Raw genomic sequence first — 18,771 nt, 5'->3', positions numbered from 1 at the left:
AACAAGGGGGAAATCGGTTAATTAAGAATTAAAAGTGGTTTACTCCCTTACATCAGTGTCGTATTAACACACACTCGGTAGCAGTCAATATTTACACTTATAAAAAAGGATAAATTTACAAAGGCATATACCTGTAATTAAATACACCAAAAAAAAGCACCATTTTGGACTAGATTTTTTTTCTTTTGGAAGCGCCCCCCCTCCCCCACTCTGACAACAGTTTAAGAAAAACAAATTTCTCTTCGGAGGGAGGGGCGCAAGTCAAAAACTTACGCCCCTAAGTAACGCCCCCTCAAACGTCAAATTCTGGACCCGCTCTTGCTGGGCACTTCAGTTGTCTGTCTCCAGCATTCACGAGAACGAAATTCCAAAGAGAATAACAATACATTATTATTCATAACATGAGGATAAGCTGATTGCTGACTGTCCATTTTTGCATTTGTAAAGAAACATTAGACGCCAAGCATACATTGCGTCTAAATAAAAGATGATCAACGGATTTGTTTTATTTAAGTTTTAAATATTTCTTTTTAGTTCATCATTTCTGATTGATTCTGTCTGCAAATTTTGTGAATCTCTTGAATTGAGAACCATATATTATGAGTTTCAGCTGAGCCTTGCCATTCAATTGTAATAAATTGTAAACAGTATACTGTGTTAGCAGCTTGCTTAAAGGAACTCGCTCATGTTTTGGACCAAAAAATAGCTTTCCCAGTTATGTTTCTGAAAACATTCAATTAATCGTTATTTTTCTCTATAATATCGACATTGCAGAAAAAATACAATTAAAGTATAAATAATATTTTCGTTTTTGTTTAATGCGAACCCACGCCTGTAAAGTCAAGAAAATAGGCCGCTGAAGTGTTTAATCGACTTTTTGGAAAAAAGTTGAAGTTCAATATTTGAATTTAATGCATCATTTTGTGTAATCATTTTACTTCAAAAATAAAAAGATGCAGATGATGAAGGTAAAGATAAACAATATTAGATTCTTGGTGCTTGTTTAACTGAGGAGTTTGTGGCTTTGTATCTATTAAGAAGAAAAAAAATCATTTATAAAGCCTAATATCTTCATCTGTACCTAAATCATATGATTTTTTTGTATCAACCAATATTGTGCGCCTTTAAATACTTAAATATAGAATGCAATGGGTTTATTGGTAATCGCAATATTTTGCAATATTTTGATCCTGGATTTTATTCTGTACAAGCGTACAATTTTGATCAATAATTCACTAAACGTCCATACTAGATATTTGATTATGAATTCCATTTGGAACACCTCCACCATTTTCCATCGAAAAAACCCTTAGATATAGTTTGACGGCGAACAGTGTCAGATATCTTAACAAATAGCTACGCAGTAAGTAGATCGCGTAGTAATTTCAATTTAGCAGTTAAAATAAGGACTTTACTCTTAGGAATCTTAACTATTTATGCAATAATACACTCCTCCGGTAATCAATTTGAACTTAATGATACAATTTACGCGTAAAAATCTACAACTAATTAATTTTACGAACATTCATTCACGTTTCACGTTCATTCATTGAACATTATGCTGGTTATGCATACTACTTGCTGAAACAAAACTCTACGCGAACTACCTTAACCTTACTGAAAACTATTTCGAAAACAAATGGCTAGGTGCTGTTAATTTTACCATATAACTATAAGTATCTATCATGTGTGTCCGGTTATGAGAGAGGTATTTTTGTTTAGGCAAGTAGTATGCATAACCAGCATAATGAATGATAAACATAGCAACTTTTGTATTCATTCCAAAAACGTTTACTTTTTATATTACTTCAAGCGCAAAACATACTCGATAGCGCCACCACTAGGGCAACAGCGCCACCACTTTTATAAATATGTGCATTTTTCCTTTTTAAGAAGTGCTTATCAGTTTTGTTGTGTTCCGGCATAGGTACTATACATAACAGTTATGTTTGCATGGGTGAGAATGTTCTTACGGGGTGTGTTAGCACCGAAATGTACTTGCTATGCAATCAGATCTCAAAATATGCACAAGTCCGATTCGGGAGAAAAGCTCCTGACACCACAGTTTGCACAATATTGAAACGAAATAGTAACCAGCCTACAGTAAAAGTGTTCTTACACGGTACCACATTCTCCGATTTTCGAAATATGTCCGTTAAATGAAATTATCAAATAAACTATCAAATAAACTATAAATCATACTCACATTTGTTCATGTAAACATAGGGCACAGCTCCACGGAAGTGTCGACAGCTCTTTTTCTTTGCACCACCGTAAAGTGGTGGAGCTGGCGTTTAGAGGCCGTGTATTTGTTTCCCGTGCATGGCAAGGAGCAGCCCTGCGTCAGTCGCTCACGTGAGCGCGGGCTATTTTATTTTGTATTTCTGTTACAGCACAGAGCATATACTACAAGCGGCGGAACAAAATTGCTAATACTAAGACCGAAAACACCTTACATTAGCCTTAAAGGGCCTAAAATAAAATATTCACGGTAATGCATCTGAAAACACTTCTTTTATAACTGATTTACTCTTTGATAGCGAAATTGCAGAAAAAATACAACCATGCAAGTATAAACAGCCCTGGTTTTAGTGGGGTGCAAACCCACGCCGGTGCAGTCAAAATAAAAAAAAGAAACCTGACAACTTAACCCCTCACCCGCAAAGAGTCTTAATTCATTTTGGGAATATCTTACATTTAAGTCTTCCGTTGAAAAGTGTTACGAAAGCTGTTCAAAATCGCTTTCTTCAAAGACAATATTTGAGCATATATCACCATCTGTTGAAGTGTTCCAGCCGCCAGTATCTTAGTTTTTACAATCCAAATGATACTTTTATCACTTTATACTAGATACCCTTTACTGCGTCATAAATAGTGCAACTACTTAACATACGCGAGTCACATTAACTGAACTCCGGGTTTACTGTGTCGACTGTTTGCATGGCTAGTAATTTATTGACAAGAAAGAGGTGTCCGGTTAGCGCAGTGGTTAGCGCACTCGCTTCTCATCGGATTCAAACCCGGCCTGGGCGATGTGAGTTTGGTTAATGGTCACCAAGCCGGACAAGTGAGTTTTCTCCGGGCACATTGGTTTCCCCCACAACACAAGACCACTCTCTTGCGCTACATCGTGCCAACGAGAGTGACTTAGTATAAATTATCACACCTTCCTTCACAATCGTTGTGTGTGAGTGGCGGATCCGTGGTCTAGTGCTAACACACTTGACTATCAATCCAGGGGTCGCGGGTTCGATTCCCCGTCGCATCACTGAAAATACTAATCGTCTTCTGGGAGGGACGTTAAATGGGGGTCCCGTGTGACAGTGCTATACACTGGTGCACGTTAAAGAACCAGGGTAGCTCTAACCAGGGTTACATTCTGTCTGTGCACTATGCTCCAAAACCCTAAAATGACTGACATTCTTAACGGAGCACTCGCCGAATGGGCAAGGACCGAGTGCAAGTATAAATAAGCTTACACACCACCACCACAGTCGTTGTAAAATAGATAATGTTAAAACTAAAGAGGTATTTTTTTCTGAGTTTTAATCTCTCAATTGCCTTTAACAATAACTAGTTCATAGTCACAATGAAACAAAAGATGAAGTCATGAGTGTCAATGCAGTGAATGTAAAACATGTAAATGAAAGATGGCTAAAAATGCATGAACAAAATAAATAAGTAAAATAAATATGAAATGCGTATTTACACAGGAAACCTGGATTTAAATAGGCTGAGACATATCAAACAAAAACATAAATCACGTTTGCAGTTTGACTAAAGTCTATGTAAACTATTATGCACTTTGTTTACATGGGGCCGGTTGTTCACAACTTTGTTAAAGTCATCAGGTAGCGTTGTTATCTTGTAAACGTAAAATATTGGATTGTGAGTTCACAGATCTAAATATAAAAGCCGTATCAAGTCTTGTTTGTTATACAGCAGATCTGAAATGTATCCATTAAACTTCCAGAGCAGTAACAATTTGAAAGGTAACAAATTTCTGAACAATCGACCCATTTGAATAAATATTTCTGTCGTAATGTTATATTATGCTGTATGGCAGCGTTTTATTCCGGGGCATTTTGATGAGTTTCATACACATTTCAGTCTTAATACTGGTGTTGGTGAGTCAAACCCGATTCGAGTTGTTTTTTACTCTCGTTTTTTTATCGTTCATACGTATTGACTTGAATGCCCCCTTATAAATTATGGCCAACAGAAAATGTATGACTAAAAATGACTGTAATAGCACATAGAGCAAGGAAAGTACATCAATAATAATACAGGATAAAATCATAGATTACAAGTCATTTGAACACATTTAACATTGCAAGGCGTGTCAGTTCGGCACCCTTATGTGGAATAGTTTTCGACTAAGTCACATGATACAGTCGTCTACAGAAATTAAGCGCATGCGCAAAAACTACCACGCCAAAAAACGAATTACTGCGCATATTCACCGTCATGTTGTCAAGTTACAATTTACTGGCACAATGTACATCAGCACCAATATCACAATTGTCACAACATCGAAATGAGAGGTAAATGACATGTATGGATAGTTCAACAACACGTGAAAGTCGAATTGAGATTTCCGTCCTCTGATTGTTTTTTTTTGTTTTCTCGCGTAGATCGTGTTAACACCCGAACGTCATTGTTAAGGCATATGAAAGAAGCAATGGCGCTTGGCTGAACTGCAGACTTCCTCCTTATATCTTAAGCAAGGCTTTGGGCAGCTCAGGGTCTTGTCTGAAAGAAAATGAATCACTTAAAACAATGTTGTAAAATAGTCATATGAGTACGCAAAATTAAACTAACCAACGGCAATTTTAATGTTCTTGTAAGGGACGGTCACCTATTATTTAACCAACAGAGCAAAATGTATTTTTGTTTATATAATATGTAGACAATGCAATATCAGAATAAGACAAATGAAATGAAACTTACTGGGTAGAGGAATGTTGAGATTTCGTCAACACCGGACTCGTTTTCGCACATGCAGTAGTAGTCGCCCATGTTTCTCCGCCAGCTGATCTGACCAATCAGGAGGTCGCCGTTGGGCAGGAGCTTGTGATGTTCATCGTCCTCGATCGGTTTACCCTCGTCTGTGTATCGCCAAGTGCACGTGGGTGCCGGGTAGCCATCCGCGCGACAGAACAACTGCACGGGCGCGCTTTCGAACTCAACCCGCACGGCCGTCCATAGATGGATCCGCGCCGGCTCACCTGGAGAAACAATGGCTTATTAGATTTGTTGCACAAGAAAAAACAATACCGACAATAATTAACAAATAAGACGCCTTAAGGCGCCAGTGTGTAAATTTTATTTGCTTAAATCCTGAACGTTACTAATGCCGATATAAATAAAACATTGCTTGTCCGAGTTTCAATGACCTCTGAAGAATTTGCGTATTAAATAGTTGGCGGCCAATATCTATTTAATGTTCCGCTCGATTAATCTGGCGGAATTAATTCTCAAATCATGAAAGTCATTATTCCATTTCTATTTTGGTCAAGTGCCATAACTACTGCTGTCATAACTATTTAAGTAATATCACGTAATAGTTAATCCGTGCAAATAGATTTGGCGAATACTTTTAACCCAAATGAACGGAAAATTTTAAAGTTTAAAGGAACAATAGAAAGAGGTATGAGCGGGTCAAAAACTGTGACTTATTTTATAAGTATATCATCAACTGAAGTGTATCATTTTACTGGTATGAAACCGAATTGTTTATTAAAATAAATATTAGGAAATAATTACCTCTAAACGCTTTCTTCGTTAAACAGCTTTTCCTTGATAATGAAGAGATGCTATCTTCTGAAAATATAAGACAAATCAATTTTAAACAAACCTTACAGGAAAATAAGCATGTTCAGTATGATTTTATATCTTAAGCTACTATCACCATAAGTGGTAAAACTATTATAAGATCATTTTAATAAAGACATTTTCTTCAGACAGTTTTAGAGTCTGTCGTTTACCAATATAATTATAAGATTGCTATATTTGTCTCCCCAAAAGTGTGAACAAGCGAAATTAAACTCAAATTCACCATAATTCACAGAAAATACCCTAAAACCAAAGGAAATGATCCAAAAGTGATGTCATTGGAAAACTCATTACTAGGAAAGTCCACATAAAAGACATCTTGCTACTAAATAAAACGTCAATAAGTAAGTACAACTATTATATCCCCAGGGCGCAACTTACCCATTTGAAGGACGGTCGTCTGTGCTATTCTCTCGTATGGCGTCTCGGCCACGCACGTGTACACACCCTCATCCCTGTCGGAAACGCAGTCCAGGAACAACTTGGACTTGACCTTTCCCAGCCGCAACATCCGCTGATCCCCCGCCTTCAGCTTCTCCTCGTACGCCGCCTCATCGTCCAAATAGTCCCGAGACACACCCTGAATTGCACAACATTCGATATGGCATGTATTACTATTTCTAAAAACAATTCGATAAAACATTTGCTCATTATTAATTTGATAGTTATAAGTATCAAATTTTATTCACGAATTTTAAATAAACCAATTACATTCTGAAAATTCTTAATTGAAATAACACACAAATCCAATTTTAAAAAATAAATAGTAAAAACTGCTGACCACGTGGTGTGTGTCACATGTCATACCTGCTGGATGCGCTCTCCGTCCTTGAGCCAGTGAATGGTTGGCGAGGGACTTCCGCCCGCCTCGCACTCAAGCACGATGTCGTCTTGTCGCGCCGCAAATGTCTTCTCCTCGAACTTGTCGCCTTTGAAGGCCACGCGCCAGTCGCCGCCGCCTCCCCTCTTTGCCACTGCAAACGAGGTTAGGATGGCATACAGTGAAAGAAATACAGTCCGCATTTGATTGACGTTTCTAGAAGTTTGAGCTTTAAATTTTATTCCGTCAGTTTATTTTATTTCTTTTTATTCGGAAGTCCGAATTCCGAATTTACGTTCTAAGTAGCTGACGTTGACCAACGAAGTTCCACTTTATGATAATGTTTAGAGCGTTTAATTAATGTAGCTCTAGCTTAACCTTGTATAATAATGAAATTTATTTTATCAGACAGAGTATTCATAGTAAGGTGAGGATTTCATCAGCGCATTCTTATTGGGCGCTAGAATACTCTTCAATGAAAAAGGTGTAGACATTTCTCCCGTAGCCAATCAAATTGCAGTCGCTGAATGACGTCATTATGGTTGTCAATGGTATTTCACTTACTGTCACTTTAATAAAGATTTGTAGCTAAACTTGCTTACTACGATTTGAAACGTCATGAATACGTCGGAAATACTCGTAATAAGATGTTGCCTTGGGCGATTACAAGGGGACTACTTTTTCGCGCATAAAACATGAGTGAAGAATGCCTGTCGCACCTTTTCATTCATGTAAATTATCAGTGCGTAAAATTTAACCCAGTGACTCAGATTTGTACAATCTTATAACTTTTGAATAACTTAAATATTTGAATAGGCCATTGGTAACATTTGCTACCTTATTTGTAGGTTCAAGATAAACACAACGCGGTAAAGCTATTTAAATACTGCCATAATACATTTGATAGTAAGAAGAATACTTACACATGCTAAACTGCTCTGGACTTCTCATGGAAAATCCCTAAAATATAATAATGATAAAATTACTTTTTCAATCATAGTGAACATAAACACTTCGTTTTTGTTGCTAAACTAAAATCTGTGACATGAGTACATTTATTAGTGGCGTAGCTTTCAATAGGCTTAAAGGCCTGAGCCTTCACATTATTTTTTTCCTGAAAAGAAAGAGCAAAAGACCTATTGTGATTTTTTTCAGTTATTTTTTCCCTTTCGATTAACGTCAAAATGGGCCATTAGCCATATACGTATTAAAAGAAATCAGACGAGCGGGGATGTCCCCGGACCCAATAGGTTGACGCCCTGGACTATTTGCTAATTCATTTTTATGATTTTCATTTTCTTCTGATGCAATATCTATTCATTGTAAAGACCTAATGACATTATTATAATTAAGGTTGTACTTTTCGCCACGTTAATTGCACTTTCTGTCAAATTGTCAATGTTGAGACATGCTGTAACACCGAACATGATCATGATCATGGCAGCCCGAGGGCGCTGCCGTACGTGAAATCGAACTGGTGCACGCGCAGCTAATTTTAGAAATGAGCAATTCTGCTCTTACGTAATGCATTACCATGTAAAACCATCAATTTCCCGCTTTAAAGATGTTCTTGTTAACTGGGATCAATTTTAAGTCAACCATTGGTTATAGTATCTCATGCGAAACGCATGCGGACGTTTATTTCGAAAAAGCCGCTCCGCTCCATTCATCAAATTACACAATAAAATCAAACTAAAACTCGTTTTGAACACGAGTTCATTGTCACTGAATATAAGTAGTGACCACAAAAATGTATTAACTGACAGAAATTGGGGCTTGCTAAAATTGAGAGAGGTGAGCAAGGTCAATAAAGTCAAATATCTGTCATAATGTGATCTTTTACACTGCGCCGGGATGCGTCATTGCTAAATTTAGCCACGGGAAAGTACGGAGGTATTTGCCGCACCCAGAATTCTATCAGGTTATCTTATTAATCTTGAAACACTAAGCCCTGGGTCGTCGTATTCATGAATTGTTGAATTTATTACCCGTGGAAGGATCTCTGTAAAGGGTGCGGTTAGAAGGCAATTAAGGTGAACGCCCGTCGACCCCGAATAACCCCGTCTTTAAAGTAGTGATCTGTCTGTCCCTTTGTGCGAACGGGCCGTTTGGGGCCATAGAGACAGTGACCCCTCACTGCCACCGTCGACCTTACATGACCGTGCAGAAGTTGCATAACCACCACGCGGTGTGAGTTTTCTGGTTCGTGAAAATCAACTGATTGAAGATTTTACGCGCTAACTTGGTTACAACCACCAACAACTTAAATACTTTAATTTATAATTACATAGCTTTTATTATCGATATATGCTATGAATTCATAAACCCGTGCAACGATTAACTTTGCTTCAAAGGGTGGAATAAGAATTTAAAGTTAGAGGAGGCATGACTTAGGAGCACAAGTCTTACGGCGTCTCCCCATCCGTGATCGCGGAAAACAAATGGCTATAAATGTTGAGTGGTAAGCATTCCCCTAGAAATGAAAGCGATAAAAGCTTTGAAAGGATGTAGGCACGACTAGCATGATTTTACTTTTTTTAATACGATCAACTGGCACTGAAAAACGAATAAAAATGATTTTGAGTGGTTCCAAACCATAACCCATAAGACTTAAGCCTGCCATTACCTAAGAATAGATAATGTTGATTAATGAATTTTTAATACCCTTAGCTAGTTTCATAATAACCACTTATAAAATCTTATGTACAAGGTCATATGAACATTGCTTTCATCTCGCAAATTTATTTCTAGTGTAAAGGCAATTAAATGTAACCCGATATTGGCTGAAGACGTTTTGACTATTTGTATAAGGTAATGATTGTCAACACTTCCTTGTTCTGCTTTATTATTTAAAATTATCTATTCTATTCACTTCGGTTCCTGACCAAGATCTTTTATGAAAGATTCTTTGGCTTGCTTTCAAATTCACATAAATGTTGCAATCTTTAAAAAGTATCTGAATAAAGTGGTCTTTTAATTCGAACTTATTTAAACCGTATAGCACCATCCATTCTGTTTCGTAACCCCTGCGCATTAATTAAATTTTCATGTCATGTCTAAAAAAGTAGATCTGAAGATAACTTATTATTTCGATTTGCGTTACTAAAGTCTGTAAAGGCCTACGGCATGGAGCACAAAGAGGTTAAAATTAAATTTAAATTATGCATTTCGGTATTTTTAATGCATCGTAAAAGGTTAACTTGGGAAATGTTGAGTGGGGCGGGTTGGATTTACGGCGATAGTTTGGTATATTCGTAGACATATTAATTTGTCCCCTGCTGGAGTAAGACGCATAAATGTTTGGTTGGATGCCAACATGTTATGTATGGTCAAAGAAGCCTTAATCATTTTTCGGTCTTTGAAGTCTTTCACAAAGCATAATAGGATATAATGGAGCAAGGACATTATACTGCAAATACTTGAGAAGGATTTAAATAAATATTTGCTTATAAACAACCCTTAGAATAGTAGGCCTCTTTTTGATAAGTAGCGAACTAAGTTTTCAGTTTCATTACCCCATTAAAACGCAAAAAATAAAGACCAACCTTGACATATTTGATTTGATGAGATTTCAGTGAATTATATATTTTAATGTAGTTAAGGTACTGTGTGTACATCATGACAGTTCTTTGGTCTACAAGGATTATAAACCTGCAAGATCAATAAACGAGTTACCTTTAATTCCTGATGGAATGTAAACATTAAAAGATTAGCTGCCAATGTTTTGACGACCGATATTCTGAATACACTCGCTCGTGAATCCATTCCTTATTTGGAATGTAGAACACCGAACCCATTCAAGTTAGAGTAGATCATTAAAGTAAACGGAAGAGATATTAATGGTTTCAGGCAAGGACGAGATGATGCAATGTTTCTAAATGGTTAATATTTAATCGAACTATCGTGACTCGCTCTCCTTATTGCTATCAGACTTTTAAGTGTCCTTTATGGATCACGAGATACACGGACCGGATGGGGTGATAATAGCCCGGGCAGGTCAGTTTATCTGCAAGTCATAGTCCGACATGTGAATTAACTGAATTCGATCACTTATGAACTATTTAAAAGTGCACATTCGCATTAATAGCATGTTCATGATCACATATGACAGAATTGTACACGGAAAGTGACGAAATACTTTGTAACAAAAAACCCATAAGAACAAGTCACAATATGCACGTACTTTAATATTACTATTTCCCACAACTTTACATTGTAAGATTTTTTTTATAGGTTAAACAATATCAATGGTGTGCAAATTTGTAATTGAATGTGTGACCAACGTCTTAACCTGGTCGGGTGAGGTTTGGAAAAACTTAAACACTTAATTCAGGCGAGAATCAAGGATTCGATATTAAAAGGGGCGTGACTTAGGGGAAAACCTTTTTACTTGCGCCCTTCCCTCAGAACCGAAAATTATTTGGTTTTAAGTGTTGGGATGGGATTTTTAGGGTATTCCCCCAAGAAAATTTTAACATATTCTAGTCTGAAATGATGCAATTTAGGCGTATTTTATTCATTGAAATAAAATGTGAACTTGGACAATTTAAGGGGGGCGCCCCCCCCCCCTTCATTTGAACCGCTAGTGTAAGAGAAAAAGGAAACAATTACGAGCAGTATCTCTGTCCAGCCCGAGGAAGGATGGAAAAAACTTAAAGGACGTAAAACACATTACTGAAAAAGGAAACAATTATTGCCAATATCCCTGCGCAGTCACTTTTTGGATGTAGTATGAAGTTTGGCGACAGTGCTGGTGTCCGCTGATTCGACCGATCCATTACAGCAACACGTTTCTCAAAAATCTCTGATATAGTTAGTGCTCCCTCTTGACTGTACAGCTACAGTTCATGCACTGAATGGAGAGGATTGTGGTGCCAACAACCTTTTTGTTAATGCCTTTAGGGACTTGACAAGACCAATCTGGTTCCATTCGGGAACAAATCTTCGCTCAATCAATGAGGTTTGAATTGATAGTAGTCTCTTTGGTCATTCCCAAATGTTCAAGATATTTCATCTATATTATTTGATTCTGTAACATGAACTCGACACGGTGGCCCCGGCTAGACTCATTCAATGGCAAGTGGTATCGGATAGCGGATGGTATAGCCCTTTGAGCAGTCATAATTTTAGTTGATAAGATGTTATTTGTTATTGTATACCGCATTGCCGACGCGTTGGTGCAGACTCCGATGTGGCGTGTATATGTACTTTGGCCTTTGATAAATGTGTGTGTGTTTGTGGGAGACGGCCGGGGGGAGGCGTTGAGGTTGGGCGTCTGCAGTTGGGCGTACGCAAATAGTTAGACTTACCCCAAAGCCCTTACCTCGATACCCCCTCCTGTTCCTCGTTAGCCCCGACTTCGTAAGCCCCCCTCACTCGTTTTCCCCCACCCCCTCTCGTTAGCCCCCAGCCCCTATTCCGCACCCCCAGTGTTCTTACTTAGTTTTCACAGACCATGCCTAAATGGTGAGCCCAGCATCTACCAATGACGATTTGTTAATGTGTCTTTAATGCATGTTGTTTTGTAGCATTGTGGCTTATCATCCACTGGGCTTATCATCGTAGTTTGCGTTGTTTTACTTTTATTTCTATTCTTAAATTCACATTGGCATGAAACGCTGCAATCGCTAGAACATAATATTTTCAGTACATGCTCGATTTTGAACTTTTGTTTAATTCCTTGTAATAGTTAAACCGGTTATTATTATGCATACCAGTCGCATGTTCATTTATTTTTGGTAAGTGCGTACTAATAACCCTTTGATCAGCTTAGTAGTCAAGATTTTATTTAGAGCGATTACTCATTCTTGGTTTAAAGCATTAAAATTAATAACGGCTGATTGACTGCTCATTTTCCAAAATGAACGTACGACATATTTTCAAAAAATAAACACTTTATACTCGACCGCGAAGTCATGGTTAAAGTTTGAAAGTATGTACTTACAAAACAATGGTTTGATGCGACACCGTTTCAATACCATTTCTTTTAAGTAAGCACATACTAACAATCTCACTAACTTTCTTAGTGATCTACATAATATTGTGAAAACTACCCCACCAACTGCGCCAGCCACTGTTTATATCTACCGCTTCACCTGATTACAATCAAAAACGGCTGACTGCTGATTTACTGAAATATTTATTATACCTCACATAAATGAGTCCCTTCTTTGTGTATATAAAGTTGATCGGTTCGTATATCAATGTATTTTAATAAAAATCCAGTTTTTATGACGTCAGCGGTCCATATCATGTTTTTGGCAAACGCCTCGGTCCGTATACACCTTTGGGGTCTGACTGGTCGGTCCTTATAATGTCATATGACCCTCAATGGTGTGTAATGTTTCTTAACTATTTTCCAGCGGTTTTATCTTACGTATTCTACTGGTATTAATTTACTTTATCGTAACCTTATAGCATAATTCGTAAGCAATTCCTAGAACAGCATGGTCAAAGCGTTCATCACAATTATACAATGAGTAATTACCGGGCAGATAAAAGCCATTGTTATATTTCGTTTATTGGCTATTTTGAATTCATATCAGCATGGGTTGTATGACTGCTGGAAGACGTTCACGACTGCGAGATTGCAGTCAATGACATCGCAGAGAGTCCATGGGATTCTCGCGGGATATCAGACTTCCACCAGTAATCCCTGCTCTGACACCGGTCAGACGGCAGCCATCTCAGACCTGCCTCTCATCCAACATTTAGCTCTACATTTTTTTTAGAATTCAATATTCAAAGGCGGAACCTCAATCAGTAGCAGGGGCTGTTCTAGGTTTTAAAGGTTTTAAATTAGATGGGGGGAGGGGTATGTTAGGGGCGTAACCTTTTGAATTGCGCGCCTCCCTCTGAACCGAAATTTATTTGGTTTATAATGTTAGCAGATGGGTTTGCGGAAACAAGTGCATCTAAAGTGGTGCATTGTGGGCGAATATTATTACCTTTTCTCCTATATTGAGATGAAAAGTAAACTTGGACAATTTTAGGGTTGGTGGGTGGTGGACTGGATTCGCTAGTGAGTAGCTAGTTGTATACCCACAACGCAATGTTCTGTTAAGTACCTTGGGTGACCACTGGCCCAACAACCTGTGTTCGGTTTTGGTTCTGGCGATAATTCAAATATCATGGGAAAATTTGAAGGTTCGCTAAGAAAGAACTCCAACATGCCTCCCAACCAACATTGATTTTATTTAACGAACATATACTTCTATCATTTACAGATTTGTACACACCTTTGTTGTCAGAGTGTTCTTTAATGTATATACACGGCCTCTAAACGTCAGCTCCACCACTTTACGGTGGTGCAAAGAAAATGAGCTGTCGACACTTCCGTGGTGGAGCTGTGCCTTATGTTTACATGAACAAACGTGAGTATGATTTATATTTTATTTGATAATTTCATTTAACGAACATATTTCGAAAATCGGAGAATGTGGTACCGTGTAAGAACACTTCTACTGTCGGCTGGTTACTATTTCGTTTCAATATTGTGCAAACTGTGGTGCCAGGAGCAATTCTCGCGAATAGGACTTGTGCATATTTTGAGATCTGATTGCATAGCAAGTACATTTCGGTGCTTACACTACCCCGTAAGAACATTCTCACGCATGCAAACATAACTGTTAAGTATAGTACCTATGCCAAAACACAACAAAACTAATAAGCACTTCTTAAAAAGGAAAAATGCACATATTATTAAAGTGGTTGCGCTGTTGCTCTAGTGGTGGCGCTGCCGAGAAGTGGTGGCGCTATCGAGTATGTTTTGCGCTTGAAGTAATATCAAAATAAAAAAAGTTAACGCTTTTGGAATGAATGCAAAAGTTGCTAAGTTTATCATTCATTGAACATTATGCTGGTTATGCATACTACCTGCGGACAAAACTCTACGCGAACTAGCTTAACCTTACTGAAAACTATTTCGAAAACAAACGGTTAGGTGGTGTTAATTTCTACCATAGAACTATGGTATATACCATGGTATGACTAAAGTGGTGGAGCTGGCGTTTAGAGATCGTGATATAGTATTTCATAAATAAGATTACTTTCTGAGATAGAAATGACGTGTAAAAGTCTTTGATACTGATAAATAAGATTATGTTTTCGAATGACTTTATTGCATGCTGAGGCTGGCATTTATTTTTATAAGCTTTGTGGCTTTTCGCTATCTTGCGGTTTATTTTCCTTGATCAATCTTTAATGTTCTATTTATATGACTTTCTATACTCCAGTATTCATATGTGTTAAAATATCCGTATTATTTGACTGAAGTAAATTTCGTGCCATTTAACAATGTTCTGAAGACAAACCTTTAACCGTACAATGATAACCTACAAAGCAATTAAATATAAAAATGAGTAGGGCGTAGGGTGCCACGCAGGTCATTACTGCTCTCTTGGTTCAGTAAGGACACCAATTACTCCTCAGACGAAGTTTTCGAAAGCCCCTTAAACTTACCATCAATTAAACACGCTATTGTTCGACAGACAGAAATGTTGTTTGAAGGGTTATTAGGTTAATACTTCATACTCAATTTGTTTTAAACATTAATTGTATTCTTTTCATTGAAGAAATGTAGAGCATTCTCGGTCTAATTAAGTGGAGATACGTGTTTTGGATCTCATTGGACAATTTTATGTGACATAGAATAAACGCACAATTATCTTTTTTTTTCGAAGAAAATGGTGTATATATGATACTCTTTTTTTATAATTGTCACTGACACTTATGAAATTCGAATCCAGTTTGCACTCAAACTTACCACAACATCCGGGTTCCGGCGTACAAAAAGGGAAGGTTTAGGGATAATGAGATAGAGATAGAGGGGTATAGTATGTCATATACGTAATTACAAAAACACAATTAAACGGAAACTTATTTTTATAGACTTCAGCCGTGTAGCTCGGGAAAATTTGCGATTACGCAGATCGAAATTAGTTCATTGACGGACAGCATATTAACCCCTTCAACCCTGACCCCCCCCCCCCCCCCCCCCCCTTCGGTTTTTATTTCAAATTCGGGGGTTTTGGTTTGACGGAAAGTTCGATCTGCCAAAAATTATTATGCAGCTGCGTATTTGCGTACAGTCAGCTACGCGCCTGATCACTTTTTAATGAATATGTCACAGATGACAGAGCGAACAATTCTTTTCATATAAGATCTCAATAAATTTCACAAGTGAGTTCCAAAATCTATATTTCACGAGTGGCGTGATTTATATACTTTTGCTGTTCACATGCTGTAACTTATTGCGATTAAAATATCATTAAAACAATTGTTTCAAGTTTTTATTATATGCCTTATTATGATAGAACCTTAAAACTTTTGCGGACGAAGCGACATAATGGAAACTACAACCCTGTATTAAGCGCAGATGTATCTTGAATCAAAGAGAAAAGTGTATTTGGATTTCGATTTAATGAGTGCAAAAGAATCTTGAATCAAAGAGCAAAAACTCGATTTAATGACCGCGGATTTATTTTGAAACAAAAAGCAAAGTGTATATGTATAGGTCGCCTTTAATGAGCGCACACATATTTTTTGATTGATGAATTGAGCGCAGATGTTTAACTTGAATCAAAGACAAATGTATATGATGTGTTGTATAGGGTAGTAAAACGAAGGAAGGCCCTTATGATAGAATTATTTTAGTGAATGTGAAATAAACATAAGTGAATGAAACAGCGAAGGATATGTGATGGGTTGGATAATGAAATAACAGGTATACGTGATTAAGGACAGACTTACCTTAAAGGAAAAGGCGAAGTGTATTTGGTTTAAGGCAGTAAAGATGAGAGTCATCAGTTTCACTAGTCTATCTCCGTCCACAATCATTTTGAGCTGAAATAAAAAACGACGATATTAAAGACAAAGATTTTTCTTTGAACCGCCCGGGCGCTTATATAACACCCAAAATGTGTCTGTTTCGAGTGCACAATGTCGTGGGTTCAATTCCCGACCGCATCATACCGAAATATGTTTACAAGCGCAAATGGATCTCCTTGTATCAAAATCTGTTTCCTCAACTCTAAAGATGTCTAAATTTGACAGGGAATTGCAAGTACTTCTATCTCATGTCACAAATGGCATCTAAACCATTCTAAGTTGTAATGGCGTCACGGCGGGGTCAACCAATATTGCCACCAATATGCGCGGACAGACCTTCACAAACTCTTAGAAACAAATTAAACATTATTTTGCTTTTCTTTGTATTTGTAGTTTGGTTTTCCTTTTCTTGATATATTGTATTACTAGGAATTGCATATACCCGGAAACAATAGTATTTTTCCAATGCATATTTTTTTAAAAACAAGATGTTCAATCAAAACCTAAATAATAACCAGAAGTTACGTCAATTATGCGAAAAACTTAATCTTTTAAAATTGCCGATACAAATATCTTCACAAATTTAAGAATGATAAACTCTTCGTCTACCTACTAATGAAAACGTGAAACGCAAAATGATCAATAATTTTATAAAAATACAACATTCATGATATGCTCTTTTATAAATATGTTGAATATATTGAATACCGCTCCACTGGTGTACTTTATAAATAAAAAACCTGTCAAATATGAGTAATGTAATTGTTTAGCAAAAGTCTTCCTCTAAACTTATGTGCGTGTCTTGAAATTGACATTTCGTAATTGCAATCATTAAAGGCACTCGCTCATGTTTTGGCACCAAAATTCTTTTCCCCTTGTCTGAAAACACTTATATAATAATTATCTTACTTTTTGATACCGAAGTAACAAACAATACACTTAAAGTATAAAACATAATTCTGGTTTAACCGAGGTCCGAACCAACGCCGGAATTCAATGAAAAAATAGAAAACTGACAAAAAACCTTTCGCCAACAAGGACTCAAACACAAACATAAGAATAACCTAGCCTGACTTTCAGTGAATCGCGCCGCTAACGCTATTCAAAATCGTGTCTTCAAAGACAAAATTTGAGTTTATGTCAACATTTGTTGGAGAGTTTTGGCCGCCAGTATCTTTGTTTTAACACTCCAAAGCTGGAGGATTTGCCACACTTTATTTCGTCATACAAATAAGTGCATTTTTCAAAAACGTGAGCTAGTCCATGTATTACATAGCTTGCTAAAGAAAATACCACTAAGAGCAGGAACAAATAAATACTAATTTAGAGAACTGTTTATATGTAAATTATTAGATAATCATGTTAATTGTATAGAGTTAATCAATAGTAATTAAGAAATCATCATTCAAACAAATTACTTAGTTGTTATGAAAACTGATTATTATGATATAAAATACATTAAAATGATATTGATGATTGCGATCTGATAAACAATAATATAAGATTAAATTTGCTGTAATTTTAAAAACTCATATTGTCCAAAACGTTTTTAAATCATAGCATAATAAACAACGCTACTAATTTATAAAGTAGATTTTTATAAAAGGAACGAATTGTTCGAAGAAATGTTTTAAACTTATAGTAGCAAGTCAATCTGTAATATTATTCCAACGCACTGTTAATAGCAAACATATTGTGAAAACTTACCGATAAGTTATCTTAGCGTAGAATTCTAAAAGTATCCGAGTGCGATGCCAACAGTGCACGATTGAAACACTATTAATGGGAGAGAGTCCAAGAGCGCTATGTTACTGTCAACTGTCGCTTGTATAGAGCATCGCTGGGTTCAACCAATCGCTTTCTGATACTACCAAGCCACTGTCTTTTCTCCTGGCCTGCTTGGCCTTTATATAGCTTCACACTTGTTGCATTCTGCGTCACTGGGTTGTTGAATTCCGAGAATTTGTTGGTCTAACATCTGTTTCTGAAATATACGTATTGAAAAAAAATGAAGTTAACATATTCATATGATCGTCGTTGTGAAAAATACTTAGACGCCATCAAAACGTCGGATGTTAATATTATAATATGATATTTTATGAGTTTTGCAGGTGTAACTTATTCGTCATTCTGTTTTATAAGATTTAAAAATAATGGTAGCAAATGAACGCAATGACCGGTTAATTGAATTGCAATTAAAGGCATACTAAAACACAGCGACAATAATATACGTTTTTTTTCTCCACTCATTGGTAAGCTTTCTTCTTATTCATCTAAACACACGTCCA

The 18,771-nt window shown here is 36.9% G+C and overlaps 1 protein-coding gene across 1 annotated transcript; it reads right to left on the bottom strand.

The window, feature by feature from the left end:
* Nucleotides 1-3,529: 3,529 nt before the first annotated feature.
* Nucleotides 3,530-18,341, bottom strand: LOC128212508 (zwei Ig domain protein zig-3-like). Its single transcript, XM_052917993.1, has 8 exons — nt 18,191-18,341; nt 16,406-16,498; nt 7,579-7,615; nt 6,643-6,809; nt 6,217-6,415; nt 5,767-5,823; nt 4,951-5,228; nt 3,530-4,752 (listed from the first exon to the last, which is right to left on the bottom strand). The coding sequence occupies exons 2-8, from the start codon at nt 16,490-16,492 to the stop codon at nt 4,741-4,743; spliced, it is 837 nt and encodes a 278-aa protein (XP_052773953.1). The 5' UTR covers nt 16,493-16,498; nt 18,191-18,341; the 3' UTR covers nt 3,530-4,740.
* Nucleotides 18,342-18,771: the final 430 nt, after the last annotated feature.

Source organism: Mya arenaria, chromosome 12 (genome assembly GCF_026914265.1).
Source record: "Mya arenaria isolate MELC-2E11 chromosome 12, ASM2691426v1".
In the NCBI taxonomy this organism is placed as follows: Eukaryota; Metazoa; Mollusca; class Bivalvia; order Myida; family Myidae; genus Mya; species Mya arenaria.
The sequence above is the reverse complement of the archived record's forward strand: the minus strand, read 5'-3'. Positions and strand labels throughout refer to the sequence as shown.

Excerpts from the sequence above, each read along its gene's own strand:
- LOC128212508 (XM_052917993.1), bottom strand. The coding sequence starts at position 16,492 with ATGATTGTGGACGGAGATAGACTAGTGAAACTGATGACTCTCATCTTT. Across the intron at positions 6,416-6,642 it reads ACGGAGAGCGCATCCAGCAG|GGTGTGTCTCGGGACTATTT; the intron begins GTATGACATGTG and ends TGTGCAATTCAG. Across the intron at positions 5,824-6,216 it reads GACGACCGTCCTTCAAATGG|AAGATAGCATCTCTTCATTA; the intron begins GTAAGTTGCGCC and ends TTATATTTTCAG.